Source organism: Mustela nigripes, chromosome 7 (assembly GCF_022355385.1).
Source record: "Mustela nigripes isolate SB6536 chromosome 7, MUSNIG.SB6536, whole genome shotgun sequence".
Classification (NCBI taxonomy): domain Eukaryota; kingdom Metazoa; phylum Chordata; class Mammalia; order Carnivora; family Mustelidae; genus Mustela; species Mustela nigripes.
Window position 1 is genome coordinate 61197672 of NC_081563.1, and position 15420 is coordinate 61213091.

Sequence of the window (15420 nt, forward strand, 5' to 3'; positions counted from 1 at the left end):
AAGGAAGCTACCGCAAAGTATTACAAGCAGTGGAGTGCAAAATCGAACTTTTAGAAGTTTGCTCCAGAGGCACCTAGGTGGCTCAGTGGGCTGGGATAGAGCCCTGCATCAGTTCTCTGCTCAGCAAGGAACCTGCTTCCTCCATCTCTCTCTCTGTCTGCCTCTCTGCCTACTTGGGATCTCTGTTTGTCAAATAAATAAAATCTTAAAAAAAAAAAAGAAGAAGAAGAAGAAGAAGAAGTCTGCTACAGTGGGGAACATGCCTGGCTTAAAGGTGAAGCCAGGTGTGAAGCAGGACAGCAACCCAGGAGTGACAGTGTGGTCTGAGGATCCCCAGGGTCACAAAAAGAATAAGTGGTAGCTAAGTGTGGCACGGTTCCCAGGCTTAGGAACAGGGAAGCCAGCTGTAAACAGCCAGTCTAGGTATCTAGGTTTTCTGCTGTGTTGCTGTAGCTGCAAACTGCTGCATGGTCATGTGACTGCTTTCCTGGGAGGGAGCCAGCAAAAGGCAGAAGTGTGGGGAGACCCTCCCAGGGAGGAACAGGATGTGTCTGCACAATGGGAGTCCCTAAAATTTGGAGTTCTGAAACTCCGTCACCTGAGGTAAAAATGCTTAGACATGGGCAGGGTGAACAGTGTTCTAACAGAAAATGGGGAGACAAGAGTGATTGATTGCTCTTCTGTGAGAGCTCACTGAAGAGTGAGGGGCGCAAAGTTTCAGCTCCTGCCTAGGAGTTGGGGGTGGGGGGGTACCATATTCACCCTGTGCGTCTGTGCTGCAAGAGTTCAGGGAGCACATTAGTGCCATCTGGTGGACTCTAGAGCTGCTTACACCAAGCCCCGCCTCCCTGTGCCCTGGAGGCACATTGTAACTACAGCAAATCCACCTAAAGAAATCAGATACCACCTTACACCAGTTAGAATGGCCAAAATCAACAAGACAGTAAACAGTGTGTGTTGGAGAGCACGTGGAGAAAGGGAAGCCCTCTTAGGCTGTTGGTGGGAATGCAAGTTGGTGCATCCACTTTGGAAAACAGTGAGGAGATTCCTTAAGAAATTAAAAATAGAGCTACACTATGACCCTGCAATTGCACTACTGGGTATTTACCCCAAAGATACAGATGTAGTGAAAAGAAGGGCCACTTGTACCCCAATGTACATAGCAGCAATGGCCAAAGTCGCCAAAATTGTAGAAAGAACCAAGATGTCCTTCAACAGACGAATGGATAAAGAAGATATGGTCCATATATACAGTGGAGTACTATGCCTCCATCAGAAAGGATGAATACCCAACTTTTGTATCAACATGCACGGGACTGGAAGAGATTATGCTGAGTGAAATAAGTCAAGCAGAGAGACTCAATTATCATATGGTTTCACTTACTTGTGGAGCATAAGGAATAACAGGGAAGGCATTGGAAGATGGAGAGAAGTGAGTTGGCGGAAATCAGAGGGGGAGACAAACCACAAGAGACTGTGGACTCTGACAAACTGAGGGGGGTGGGGATGGGGTAAGGCTGGTGGTGAGTATTAAAGAGGGCACGTATTGCATGGAGCACTGGATGTGGTGCACAAACAATGAATTTTGGAACACTGAAAAAAGAAAAAAAAAAAAAAAGAATCAGCGCAGCAGACCCCTCCCCCAGAAGACCAAACAACTTCTCTCACCAAGTTTATTGATCATAGAGGGCTGCAAATCTTCAGCCTCGGGGTGGGGAGGGAAATAGTATCTAGTCTCCTGTGTACTTTTATTCTTTAATCTTTTATTGTTTGTTTGTTTGGTTGGTTGGTTATTTTTTTCAATTCTTTTAAAAATTTTTTTAACTTTTAATTTTTTTTTAAGATTTTTTAATTTTATTTGACAGATGGAGATCACAAATAGGCAGAAAAGCAGGCAGAGAGAGAGGAAGGGAAGTAGGCTCCCTACAGAGCAGAGAGCCCGATGTGATGCGGGAACTGATCCCAGGACCCTGGGATCGTGATCTGAGCCGAAGGCAGAGGCTTTAAACCCACTGAGCCATCCAGGTGCCCCTTAACTTTTATTTTTATATAAGTTTATATATATTTTTTAATTTTTTATTTTTTATAAACATATATTTTTATCCCCAGGGGTACAGGTCTGTGAATCACCAGGTTTACACACAAGTTTATATTTTTTTAAATTTTAAATTTTATAAATTGTTTCATTGTATTTTATTTTATTTGTATACATATATATATATATTTCTTTCTTTCTTTCTTTCTTATTTTGGGATCTAGTTTATTTTTACAAGCAGACCAAAACACACTTAGGATCTAGTTTTGTTTTACTTTACTGTTGTTTTCTTTTTCTTTTCTGGACAAAATGTCAAGACAGAGAAATTCACCCCAAAAGGAAGAACAGGAGGGAGTACTCACAGCCAGGGATTTAATCAATTTGGATATAAGTAAGAAGTCTGAACTAGAATTTAAAACAAAAATTATAAAGATACTAGCTGGCTTGAAAAAAGCATAGAAGACATTAGAGAACCCCTTACAAGATAAAAGAACTAAAATCTAATCAGGCAAAATTAAAAATGCTATAACTGAGATGCAGTCCCAACTGGAGGCCATAAAAATGAGGATGAATGAAGCAGAAGAGTGAAGCAGTGATATAGAAGAGAAATTTGGAAAATAGTGAAGCTTAAAAGAAGAGGGAAAGAAAAATATTAGATCATGAAGGTAGACTTAGGGAATTCAGCAATTCCATAAAACAAAATAATACCCATACAGTAGGAATCCCAAATGAAGAGCAGGAAAAAAGGGCAGGAGGTTTATTTGAACAAATTATAGCTGAGAACTTCTCTAATCTGGAGAAGAAAATAGGTTTTCAAGTCCAAGAGACACTGAGAACCTCCCCACAAAATCACTGAAAATAGGTCACTGCCATGGCATATTATAGTGAAACTTGAAAATTACAAAGAGAAAGAGAAAATCATGAAAGCAGCTTGGGACAAGATGTCCTTAACCTGTAAAGGTAGACACAAAAGGCTGACAGAAGATCTGTCCAGAGAGATCTGGCAGGCCAGGAAGGACTGGCATGATATATTCAACATGCTAAACAGGAAAAATATACAGCCAGAAATACTTTATCCTGCAAGGCTTTCATTCTGAAAAGAAGAGACTGTTTATAAGACAAACAAACCTGAAGGAATTCATGAATGCTAAACCAGCCCTGCAAGAAATTTTAAAGATGACCCTTTGAGCATAAAGACAGACCAAAAGTAAAAAAAACCAGAAAGGCACAGAGATAATCTACAGGAATAGCAACTTTACAAGTAACTCAGTGGAACTAAATTCATATCTTTCAATAATTACTCTGAATGTAAGTGGACTAAATGCTCCAATCAAAAGACAGGGTATAAGAATGGATTAAAAAAAAAAACAAGACCCATCAATATGTTGCATACAAGAGACTCATTTTAAACCCCAAGCCCCTCCAGAATGAAAGCGAGGGGGTGGAAAACCATTTTTATTAAGCTAATGGACATCAAAAGAAAGCTGGATTAGCCACCCTTATATAAGACAAGCTAGATTTTAAACCAAAGAATGTAACAAGAGATGAAGAAGGACAGTATATCATAATAAGGGGGTCTATCCAACAAGAAATCTAACATTTGTAAATATTTATGCCCTAACATAAATATATTTGAGCAGTCAAATATATAAATCAGTTAATAACAAACTTAAAGAAACTCATTGATAATAATACAATAGTAGGGGACTTTAACATCCCATTCACAGCAATGGACAGATCATCTAAGCAGAAGATCAACAAGGAAATAAGGGCTTTGAATGACACACTGCACCAGATGGACTTAACAGATATATTTAGAGCGTTTCACATCCTAAAGCAGCAGAATACACATTCTTTTCAAGTGCACATAGAACATTCTCCAGAATAGATTACATACTAAGTTACAAATAAGGACTCAAGTGGTACAAAAATATTGTGATCACACCATACATACTTTCAGACCACAATGCTATAAAACTTGAAGTCTACTGTAAGAAAAAATTTGGAAAAACCACAAATATATGCAGGTTAAAAAAATCCTACTAAAGAGGGCGCCTGGGTGGCTCAGTGGGTTAAGCCACTGCCTTCGGCTCAGGTCATGATCTCAGGGTCCTGGGATCAAGTCCTGCATTGGGCTCTCTGCTCAGCAGGGAGCCTGCTTCCTCCTCTCTCTCTCTCTCTGCCTGCCTCTCTGCCTACTTGTGATCTCTCCCTGTCAAATAAATAAAAATAAAAAAAAATCTTTAAAAAAAATCCTACTAAAGAATAAATTAGTCAACAAGGAAATTAAAGAAGAATTTTAAAACACACATGAAAGCAAATGAAAATAAAAACATGACAGTTCAGGGCGCCTGGGTGGCTCAGTGGGTTAAGCCACTGCCTTTGGCTCAGGTCATGATCTCAGGGTCCTGGGATTGAGTCCCGCATTGGGCTCTCTGCTCAGCAGGGAGCCTGCTTCCCTCTCTCTCTCTCTCTGCCTGCCTCTCCATCTACTTGTGATTTCTCTCTGTCAAATAAATAAGTAAAATCTTTAAAAAAAAAAAAAATGACAGTTCAAAACCTTTGGGATGCAGCAAGGCAGTCCTAAGAAGAAAATAGAGAGCAATACAGGCCTTCCTCAAGAAGCAAGAGAAGTCTCAAATACACAACCTAACCCTACACTTAAAGGAGCTAGAAAAATAACAGCAAATAAAGCCTAAATACAGCAGGATAAGAGAAATAATAAAGATCAGGCCAGAAATCAATGATACAGAAATAAAAGAAACCCAGGGGATCAAATCAATAAAATTAGGAGCTGGTTCTTTGAAAGAATTAACAAGATTGGTTAACTCATAGCCAGACTTATGAAAAAGAAAAAAGACTCAAATGAAAAAATCATTGGAAGAGGAGACACCACAACCAACACCAAAGAAATATAATTATAGGAGAATATTATGAGCAATTATATGCCAACAAATCAGATAAAAATGGAAATTCCTAGAAGCATATAAACTACCAAAACTGAAACAAGAAGAAATAGAAAATCTGAACATACCAATAACCAGCAAATAAATTGAATCACTAATCAAAAACCTTCCAACAAACAATAGTCCAGGGTCAGATGGCTTCCTAGGGGGATTCTAAGAAAGAAGAATAAATAAACACCTATTCTGAAACTGTTCCAAAAATTAAAATGGAAGGAAAACTTCTGAAATCATTCTATGAAGCCAGTATTTCCTTGATCCCAAAGACCCCACTTAAAGAGGAGAATTACAGACCAATATCCCTAATGAACATGGATGCCAAAATTCTCAACAAGATACTAACCAATAGGATCCAACAGTATATTAAAAGGATTATTCACCATGACCATTTGGGATTTATTCCTGGGCTGCAAGGGTGGTTCAACATCCACAAATCAATCAGTGTGACACCATATTGATAAAGGATAAGAACCATATGATCCTATCAATAGATGCAGAAAAACCATTTAACAAAATATTCTTTCTTAAAACACACCACAATGTAGAGATAAAGGGAACATACCTCAGTATCATAAAAGCCATATATGAAAAGGCCATGACAAATATCAGTCTCAATGAGGAAAAACTGAGAGCTTCTTGCCTAAGATCAGGAACAGGACAGGGATGCTCACTTTCACCACTGTTGTTCTACGTAGTACCAGAAGTCTTAGCCTCATCAATCAGACAACAAAAAGAAATAATGGGAATCTGAATAGGCAAAGAAGAAGTCAAACTCTCACTCTTTGCAGATGACATGATACTCTCTGTGGAAAACCCAAAGAATCCACCCCAAAATTGCTAGAACTCATACAGGAAGTCAGCAACATGGCAGGATATAAAATCAGTGCACAGAAATCAGTTGCATTTCTATATACTAACAATGACACAGAAGAAAGAGAAATTAAGGAGTTGATTCTATTTACAACTATATCCAAAACTGTAAGATACCTAGGAATAAACCTAATCAAAGGCAGGAGGTTTATTTGAACAAATTATAGCTGAGAACTTCTCTAATCTGGAGATTTTTTTTTAAAATTACTGTAATTTATTGCTGTATCTATGCTGTTCCAGTAGAGCTATAATAAGTAGCCACAAAGTGCCACCTTCTGGTTTAAAACTGTGCAACATCTCCTTTATTTCTTTTTAAATGCCATTTTATGGTGGACGTATAAAGCAACAGCAGCAGTTACAAAATGTTGTCTGAGTAATTCTGAGAGCTCTAACCAAAGATCTGTGTACAGGCTGAATAAAAAGATGTTCGATTCATAGTGCACACTGTTTAACTTTAACAAACATCTTTAGTTGGAATTTTCATGTAAACCTTTAAAGAGATGTGACTCACAGAGACCAAAAGTAAAATAGCTTCTCCTTTCACGATTTAGTGAGGTGGTCTGCATTCTCAAAAACGATTTACAAAATACGAGAAATGTTGCGTGTGAGTACTAGGCATAAAATATTCCATTTTCTTACAGAAGGAGCAGCAGGGGGACAGGGAGCCTAGTGGATGCCCTATCACCACCTTTCCCAAAGAGGTAAAGATCTGTACTCTGAAAACTATAGAAACTCATGAAAGAAAGTGAGGAAGACACAAAGAAATGGCAAAACATTCCATGTTCATGGATTGGAGGAATGAATATTGTTAAAATGTCTATACTGCCTAGAGTAATTTACACATTCACTACAATCCCTATCACAGAAACAGACACATAGATAAATGGAACAGAGTAAAGAACCCCAAAATGGGCCCTCAACTCTACTTCAACAAAGCAGGATAGAATATCCAATGGAAAAAAGACAGTCTCTTCAACAAATGGTGTAGAGAAAATTGGATAGCCACATGAAGAAGAATGAAACTGGACCATTTTCTTATCTCATACAGAAAAATTGACTCAAAATGGATGAAGGACCTCAATGTGATATAGGCATCCATCAAAATCTTAAGGAGAACTCAGGTCTCTTTGATCTTGGCTGCAGCAACTTCTTACAAGACATGTCTCCAACACAAGGGAAACAAAGACAAAAATGAACTACTAGGATTTCATCAAGATAAAAAACTTTTGCACAGCAAAGGAAACCATGGACAAAACCAAACGACAACTGAGAGAATGGGACAAGATATTTGTAAATGTCTTATCAGATAAAGGGCTAGTATCCAAAATCTATAAAGAACTTATCAAAGTCAGCACCCAAAGAATAATCCCAAGAAATGGGCAGAAGACATGAACAGACATTTCTGCAAAGAAGACATACAAATGGCTAACAGAAGCATGACAAAATGCTTAACATCACTAGGCATCAGGGAAATACAAATCAAAACCACAGTGAGATACTCCCTCACACCAGTCAGAATGGCGAAAATTAACTATTCAGGAAGTGGCAGATGTTGGCGAGGATGCAGAGAAAGGGGAACCCTCTTATACTGTTGGTAGGACTGCAAGTGGTACAGCCACTCTGGAAAATAATACGGAGATTCCTCAAAAAGTTGAAAATAGAACAACCCTACAACCCAGCAATTGCACTATTAGGTGTTTACCCCAAGGATATAAATGTAGTGATCCGAAGGGGCATGTGCATCCCAATGTTTATAGCAGCAATATCCACAACAGCCAAACTATGGAAAGAGCCCAAATGTCCATTGACAGATGAATGGATAAAGAAGATGTGGTGTGTGTGTGTACACACACACACACACACACACATACACACAAACACACTATGGAATACTATACAGCCATCAGAAATGAAATATTGCCATTTGCAATGACATTGATGGAACTAGAGGGTATTATGCTAAGTGAAATAAGTCAGCCAGAGAAAAGCAATTATCATATGATTTCACTCACATGTGGAATTTAAGAAACAAAACAGAGGATGATAGGGAAGGGAGGAAAAATAAAACAGGACAAAATCAGAGAGGCAGACAAACCGTAAGAGACCCTTTTTCATAGGAAACAAACAGAATTGCTGGAGGAGGTTGGGTGGGAGGATGGGATAACCAGGTGATGGACATGATGTAATGAGCGCAGGGCATTATACGCAACTAATGAATCCCTGACCTCTATCTCTGAAACTAATAAAACATTATGTGTTAACTAATTGAATTTAAATTTTTAAAACCATAAATTAAAAGAAACAGGTGTTTTCTCCAAAGTTCCCCTTAAATATGATTTACCTAACAGACATCTGCGCAAACACAAATAACTTTATTCACATGTTAGAACAGTGTTTGAGTAGACAGTGTTTTAAGGACACTTAATACAAACAATTTCTTGAACTCAGATTTGAATTTTAAAAACACTATATTCAAGCTCTGGGTATTTTACTTACAGAACTTTGCATATAGCCCACTTCTTTCTGCACAAAGGTAAAATACTATTTGTATGTGCTTAATTCCCCGTATTTTTGCTGTTTCAACATGATCTTGTACCCCCAGTTATTTCACTGGTAGTCTAAGCTTACATTTCTTTCACTCTCAGCCTTTTTTGAGCTCATTTCCTTTCTTTATGTTCTCGAGTATAGCTTCGAGGTGTTGGGTATTCCTTCCCAAGGTCCACAACAATTACCTCCCTAGAAAATGTCACTCCTTTTAAAGGTCTTTTGGGGTTTTCAACACCTGAGGGAGTTGTACTGAGAGGTATGGGTGGTTTTGGCAAATCTTCGTCCTGCAAGAGAATGGAACAAACAGTACAAAAGATCAATTTATGAAGGAAAGAAGTCCTGCTTTAAAAAATGTTATATTTTTAACTTAGTTTATATTTTAAATTAAATACAGAAGCATTGTTTGTGAGGAGAATATGTGCTATGGTGAGTGCTATGAATAAAAATTTAAGAAAATAAAAATAAATAAAAGCATAAAAAAACATTGCTAGTTGAGAAACAGAAGTATTTCTAAATAATACAGGAAAGCAGTGATAATCCATCATGATCTAATTTTCATATCTCTGTGGTTAGAAGAGTCCCCTAAGTCATCGTCATGCCTTTGGGCATGGGCCTTGTGTTGAGGGAAGATGTGAACTGTTCCTATCAGAGAGTCCTGACAGGGAGCTCAAGAAAGCTCAAGAAAGCCTGTTTGTGTGCTGTTGAACAGCACACAAACAGAACAGGGGCACGGGCTCTGGTCCAGAGCTTGGCTGAGGTGGAGGAATAACCTTGAACAAGTCATCTCGTTTTCTCATTTGTAACATGAGAGGGCTGGATCTCTAGATGATCTCCAAGGATTCAGCCAGCTCTGAGATCCTAGGATTCTGAGAAAAGCAAAATGAAGGGGAATTATTAAGAGTCCCACAAATATAAGTGTGAGGAATGAGCAAGTGTCTGGATCTGGTGTACATGACTGGTTTAATAACATGGATTGATGAACTAAGAATGGTTTAGATGACTACAGATATTGTGCTCCTTCCAGGTACAGACTTAAGTTTCAAGCAAGATCATCTCACTGTACCTAGCCAAATAATTTACCACCTTTTCAATCAAACAGATTCTGACCTTGTCCTTGGGGGGAGATAAGGCCATCACCTCTTCACCATTTCCTTCAGCATTCGTAGGCTCTTCTTTCTCCTCTGTTTTGTCCTCCTCTTTCTCGACTACGTCCTCTTTGTTTTCTAAGGGTGTGACCACCTCTTCTTTACTCCGTCTCTGGACAAGAATGCCAGGCCTCGTGGGTCCGTTCAAGTCCATGATTTGTGTTAGGACAGGCCTGGGTAATTAGCAGGATTTTTAAAATTTATGCATGTTAGTCACCATTATCATACCCCAAAATGGCTTTCTATGACATTCTATGGTACAGACTTACTTTTCTGGGTTTCCTGAATTGTCTGTCTCTGCAGTAGCTGCATTAGTAGCTAAACAATCTTCACCTCCATTAGCATTTGTACAAGGACTTTTTTCTGTATCTTCATCGTTCTTGGTTTGGAAACTGAAAATGAACAAGCAAAAAATTCAGAAAGAGAAGAATGGTCTTGATTTACTTGGCATGGAATTTCATTTTTAAACAGGAAATTAGAATTTCTAAAATTCTGAAATGGAAAAAGTAAATAGCTATAGCATTATTTGTTCTATTTTAAGTTGATTTATATTATTTCTATATATATTTGTTAGTGTGACTTGAAATCTGATCCCAATTTATCAGCATGGATTTATACCATTTATATAAAAAAACCACCAATAAAAGGAGGATGCAAATGAAGCAAATTAGAAGGAGGATGAAGAAAGTGATTGCTGTGGTTTCAAAGCTCATAGGGTTAGCTAGAAGACTCGTCCACTCTCACAATCACAGATGGCACATATATTCTTTTCCAGCTTAGTTTGAATGTAGTTCTCTTGTTCTTTAAGTTTTCTAGAAACAGAAGAATAAAAGGCTATTTTCACTGTTGTTCTTTTATCAGCTTCATAAAAGATGCTGTGTTTGTTTCGATGAAGTTGACTCACACTGGCTAATTTCTCTCCATAAATGTGGTGGGGGCTGAGGTGGTTAGAGGGGAGACTGAGCTGGGACACGAGTGATCACTCAGCTCACCTCCCCTCACCCCAAAAACTATCAGAATCCAGAGGAGAGGAATTGGAGCAGCTGGACCCAAACCCAGTTCCCCATTCTTCTCTCTTCAGTGACATCATAGAATCATGGAATGGTTTGGTTAGAGGGACCATAGTGTCAGCACAACCCTGCTGGAGGAGGAGAACTAAGAAACTCTCCTCTGGGCTGCCATCTCACTGTCCTCTCCTCTCAGAGGGTTGGCGTGGAGGCCATGTGGCACCATCCTGGCACTCTTTGGACAAGGATTTTCTTCCTGTTCTCCAAACACCAGCTTTCCTTTCTTATCCCAAGCATTTCCTTACTGCTTCTTTCAAAGACAATGAACAATGAGTCCCACTTCCTTCTCATAAAATCTTTCTCTATAATAATCAACTTACCTGCTAACGGATGCTCTCTAAATTAAATAGCCTATATCCTTCTAATACCACATCACTGGACCCTCTTCCTGGACAAATAAGCAAACTGGCAGTTCTAGAAGCCATGGCTGAAGAAGCAGGAACAGAGCAAGATGATCATGGTCAAAACGACCCCACCCCCAACCTAATTTCAGGTGAGTGAGTGATGCATATGACAAGAAGAGGGAGGGAAGAGCTAGGATTTTCTGAGAAGCAAAGAAAGGTACAAAAGAATATGACAGCTGCTTTCAATCACATCTAAAAAATTGGAAAAAGAGTTCTAGGTGTCTCTGGGCTGTAGTAACACTGGCTCTCCTTCAAAAGGGCAAGGACTGTGGCTTTTTTCATCTTTGGATACTCCACCAACTCAGGATCTGCAAATCCCATAAATGTTGAATGGATGGTGTGTGTAGCAGGTGTGGTGTGTATGTGTGTGGCATGTGTGATAACACACCTGGAGCTTGCTGGAGGGCTCAGGCCATGCCTGATTTTTTAGAACATGTGAACATCTGAGCCACTCCTAGCAGAGTGAGATTTCACAGATGCCTCCTTCAGCAAGGCGCCCAGATGAAGACTCAGAGTCCATCTCACACTCCTTACTCTACACTGCTGCCAGACTGAGATTTTAAGAGTCCAAATCTTCCCAACATCTCATGTACACATAAAGGATTTTTCTGGGAGATGGGAATGTTTTAGATCTACTGTTGGTTACACAGGTCTAGACATATGTAAAAGCCCATTAAACTGTGTCCTTAAGATGAGTGTCCCTTGTGTCATCTACTATGTGGATATTATACTGAAAAGAAAGGGAAAAGGAGCCCCATCCCCACCCTGAATTTAAATATCTGCCAGGAGTAGTGCTGGACTGGAGGGCACTGCTTATTTGGTCCTATCTCCAAGGCTATTTATCAGATATAGTTTGAGACCAGAGAGATTTAGCAATAAGGAAGGACTGACAAGACTATCATAAGGGCTTTCCTTTACTGAATGTGACTTGGGAATCAATAACTTAAAATTTTAATTCCTTAAATTCTTCAAAGAATTTCTTGAATTCCTAAAGAAAATTTCTTAAATATCTTAAATTCTTAAATCAAATATCTTAAATCAATATCTTAAAAAAAAAAAAAAATATATATATATATATATATATAGTGTGTGTGTGTGTGTGTGTGTGTGTGTGTGTGTGTGTGTATTTATTTATTTATTTATTTCGAAAAAGTGGAAGGCTATCCAACTTTGGTCCTTAAGTCACATTTTAAGTGCCCTAGACTGTAAGTCTGTGATGCCATGATATTCAAAGACAGGTTCCAGAGCCTAACAAAGTATACTTGGCATGCAGGTGTGTGTTCAAAAATTATACATGGTGGGAAATTACAACCAATTCTATAGAAATTAAAAATATCCTAAGTACTATGAACAGTAGTATGCTGACAAATTTAGATGAAATGGAAATTCAGATGAAATGGAAAAATTTCTAGAAACACAAAACCTATCAAGACAGAATTATGAAGATACAGGAAATCTGACTAGAATTATAAGGAGGAGATAAAATCAATAATGAAAACCTCCAAACAAAAGAAAGTCCAAAAACTTCCAAACAAAAAGACCAGATGGTTTCACTGAGGAATTTATTGAACGTTTACAGAAGAACTAACCACTCTTCTTCAAACTCTTCCAAACAACTGAAGAAAAGGGAATACTTCATAACTCATTTTATGAGGTCAGCATTACGCCGATACCAAAGCCAAAGACACTAATGAAAAAGAAACCTAAAAGACTGATCTCCCTTATGAATATTGAGCAAAAATCCTCAACAAAGTACTAGCAAACTGAATTTAGCAGCATATTAAAAGGATTATATACCATAACAAAGTGGAATTTATTCCACAAATCCAAGGATGGCTCAACATACAAAAATCAGTGTAATATGCCACATTAACAGAATGAAGAGAAAAATACATGATCATCTCAACTGATTCAGGAAAGGCATTTGACATAATATCCTTTTCATGATGAAAAACACCAAATAAACTAGGAATAGAAGGAAACTACCCCAACATAATAAAGGCCATATATAGAAACCCCACAGCTTACATCATACTCAGTTGTGAGAAAGTATTTGCAAATCACATATCTGATAATGGATTAATATCCAGAATAAATAAAGAACTCTTACAATTCAACAACAACAAAAAACAACCCAATTAAAAAATGGGGAATGTGCAGACACTTTTCCAAAGAAGATATGCAAATAGATAATAAGCACATAAAAAGATGTTCATCATCACTAACCATTAAGGAGCAAATCAAAACTACAATGAGGTAACCACTTCATACCCATTAATAAAGCCATTATTTTCTTATTTATTTATTTATATATTGTTTAGAGTTAAAAGGTTTCACATTTATTAATGAACCAACCTACTGGTACAAAGGCATAGTAACAGAAAAATCATTTCCCTGATAAAACATGTCTATTGGTCCCGTAGGAAGGATGTTTACAGAGTGACAGGATAGAACATATGATCTGCACGTAGCATGTGGTACCAACTAGGTGTGTCATCTCATGATGTGTGACACCTTCTAGACCCAACTGGGTTCTCCTCCAGTATCTCCTCTTGGAGTTGTACCTAATTTTATCACTATTTTATCACTATTTATCACTATTTATCACTACTTATCACTATTTATTTATCACTATTTATCACTACTATCACTATTTATCACTATTTTATCACTAATTTTATCAGTTTTCACCTGAGTCCACTGGGGAATGGGACAATTCTGTTTGTTTCTTGGCTAAGAATCACTTGATTCTGAAAGTCTTGTGAGAAGACATGGTGAGAAACGATCAGCCACACATAGCAGGATGTAGCAAAAAAGCATGCCATTATATAGGGGGGAAAAAAAGAAAAAAAAAAGAAAAGTGTTAGAATGTGGAGAAATTGGAATCCTTGTGTATCGTTGGTGAGAATGTAAAATGGTGCAGCCAGTCTGGAAAAGAGTATGGAGGTTCCTCAGAAAACTGAAAACAGGGCGCCTGGGTGGCTCAGTGGGTTAAGCCGCTGCCTTCGGCTCAGGTCATGATCTCAGGGTCCTGGGATAGAGTCCCGCATCGGGCTCTCTGCTCAGCAGGGAGCCTGCTTCCTCCTCTCTCCTCTGCCTGCCTCTCTGCCTACTTGTAATCTCTCTCTGTCAAATAAATAAAATCTTTAAAAAAAAAAAAAAAAAGAAAACTGAAAACAGAGCTTCCCTATGACCCAGCAATTGCACTAGTGGGTATTTACCCCAAAGATGCAAATGTGGTGATTTGAAGGGGCACCAGCAACCCAATGTTTATAGCAGCAAAAAACTATGGAAAGAGCCCAGATGCCCATCAGCAAATGAATGGATAAAGAAGATATGTTGTACACACATGTACACACATTAGAATATTACATAGTCATCAAAAATGAAATCTTGGCATTTGCAATGATGTGGATGGAACTAGAGGGTGTTATGCTAAGTGAAATAAGTCAATCAGACAGACGATTATCATATAATTTCACTGATATGTGGAATTTAAGAAACAAGGCAGAGAATCATAGGGGAAGAGGAGAGGAAAAAATGAAACAAGATGAAACCAAAGCAGGAGACAAATTAGAAGAGACTCTTTAACCCACTGGGCCATCCAGGCGCCCATTAGAGACTCTTAATCTTAGGAAACAAACTGAGGATTCCTGGAGGGGAGAAGGATAGGGGGATGAGGTAACTGGGTAATGGACATTGGGGAGGTTATGTGTTGTAATGAGCACTGGGTTATTATATAAGACTGATAAATCATAGACCTGCACCCCTGAAACAAATAAATATTATATGCCAATTGACTGAATTTAAATTTAAAATATTTTTAAAAATTAAATATTGAGTTCCATATGATCTACTAATTTCAGTTCTGGGTATATACATAAGAGAAGTGAAGCAGGAACTGGAACAATGTTTGTACACCCATGTTCACAGTAGCACTATTCATGAGAGCCAAAAGGTAGAAACAACCCAAGTTGGGATATATTATTTAGCTTTAAAAAGGAATGAAATTCTGATACATGTTACACACAGATGAACCTGGAAGGCATGATGCTAAGCGAAGGAAACATGTTGATGATTCCCTTCTAGCAAGTATCTGCAATAGTCGAACTCAGAGACACAGATAGTAGAGTCATGATTACCAGGTGCTAGGGGGAGGGGGAAAATGGTGAGTTATTGTTTAATGGGTACAGTTTCAGTTTGGGAAGATGGAAAATTTTGGAGATGGATGCTGGTGATGGCTGCACCACAATGTAAACGCACTTAAGTCACTGGATGGCACAGTTAAAAAGGGTGAAAACGGTTAATTTTGTATCGTATATATTTTATCATAATTAAAACAATTACCTGTGCAAAGGGAACCCTTCTGTAGAGGCCCGGTGTGTGGCA

At 38.3% G+C, this 15420-nt stretch overlaps 1 protein-coding gene across 1 annotated transcript in view; it reads right to left on the reverse strand.

Annotated features, from left to right (window-relative positions):
• Positions 1-8399: 8399 nt before the first annotated feature.
• The window catches only part of C7H2orf74 (chromosome 7 C2orf74 homolog), a 29378-nt gene continuing 22357 nt past the window's right edge, over positions 8400-15420 (reverse strand). The window contains exons 2-4 of the mRNA XM_059407638.1: positions 9830-9952; positions 9523-9733; positions 8400-8699 (exon numbers count right to left, since the gene is read on the reverse strand). Of these exons, the coding sequence (XP_059263621.1) occupies positions 8526-8699; positions 9523-9733; positions 9830-9952 (508 nt within the window). The 3' untranslated portion in view covers positions 8400-8525. The remainder of the gene's footprint in view (positions 8700-9522; positions 9734-9829; positions 9953-15420) is intronic.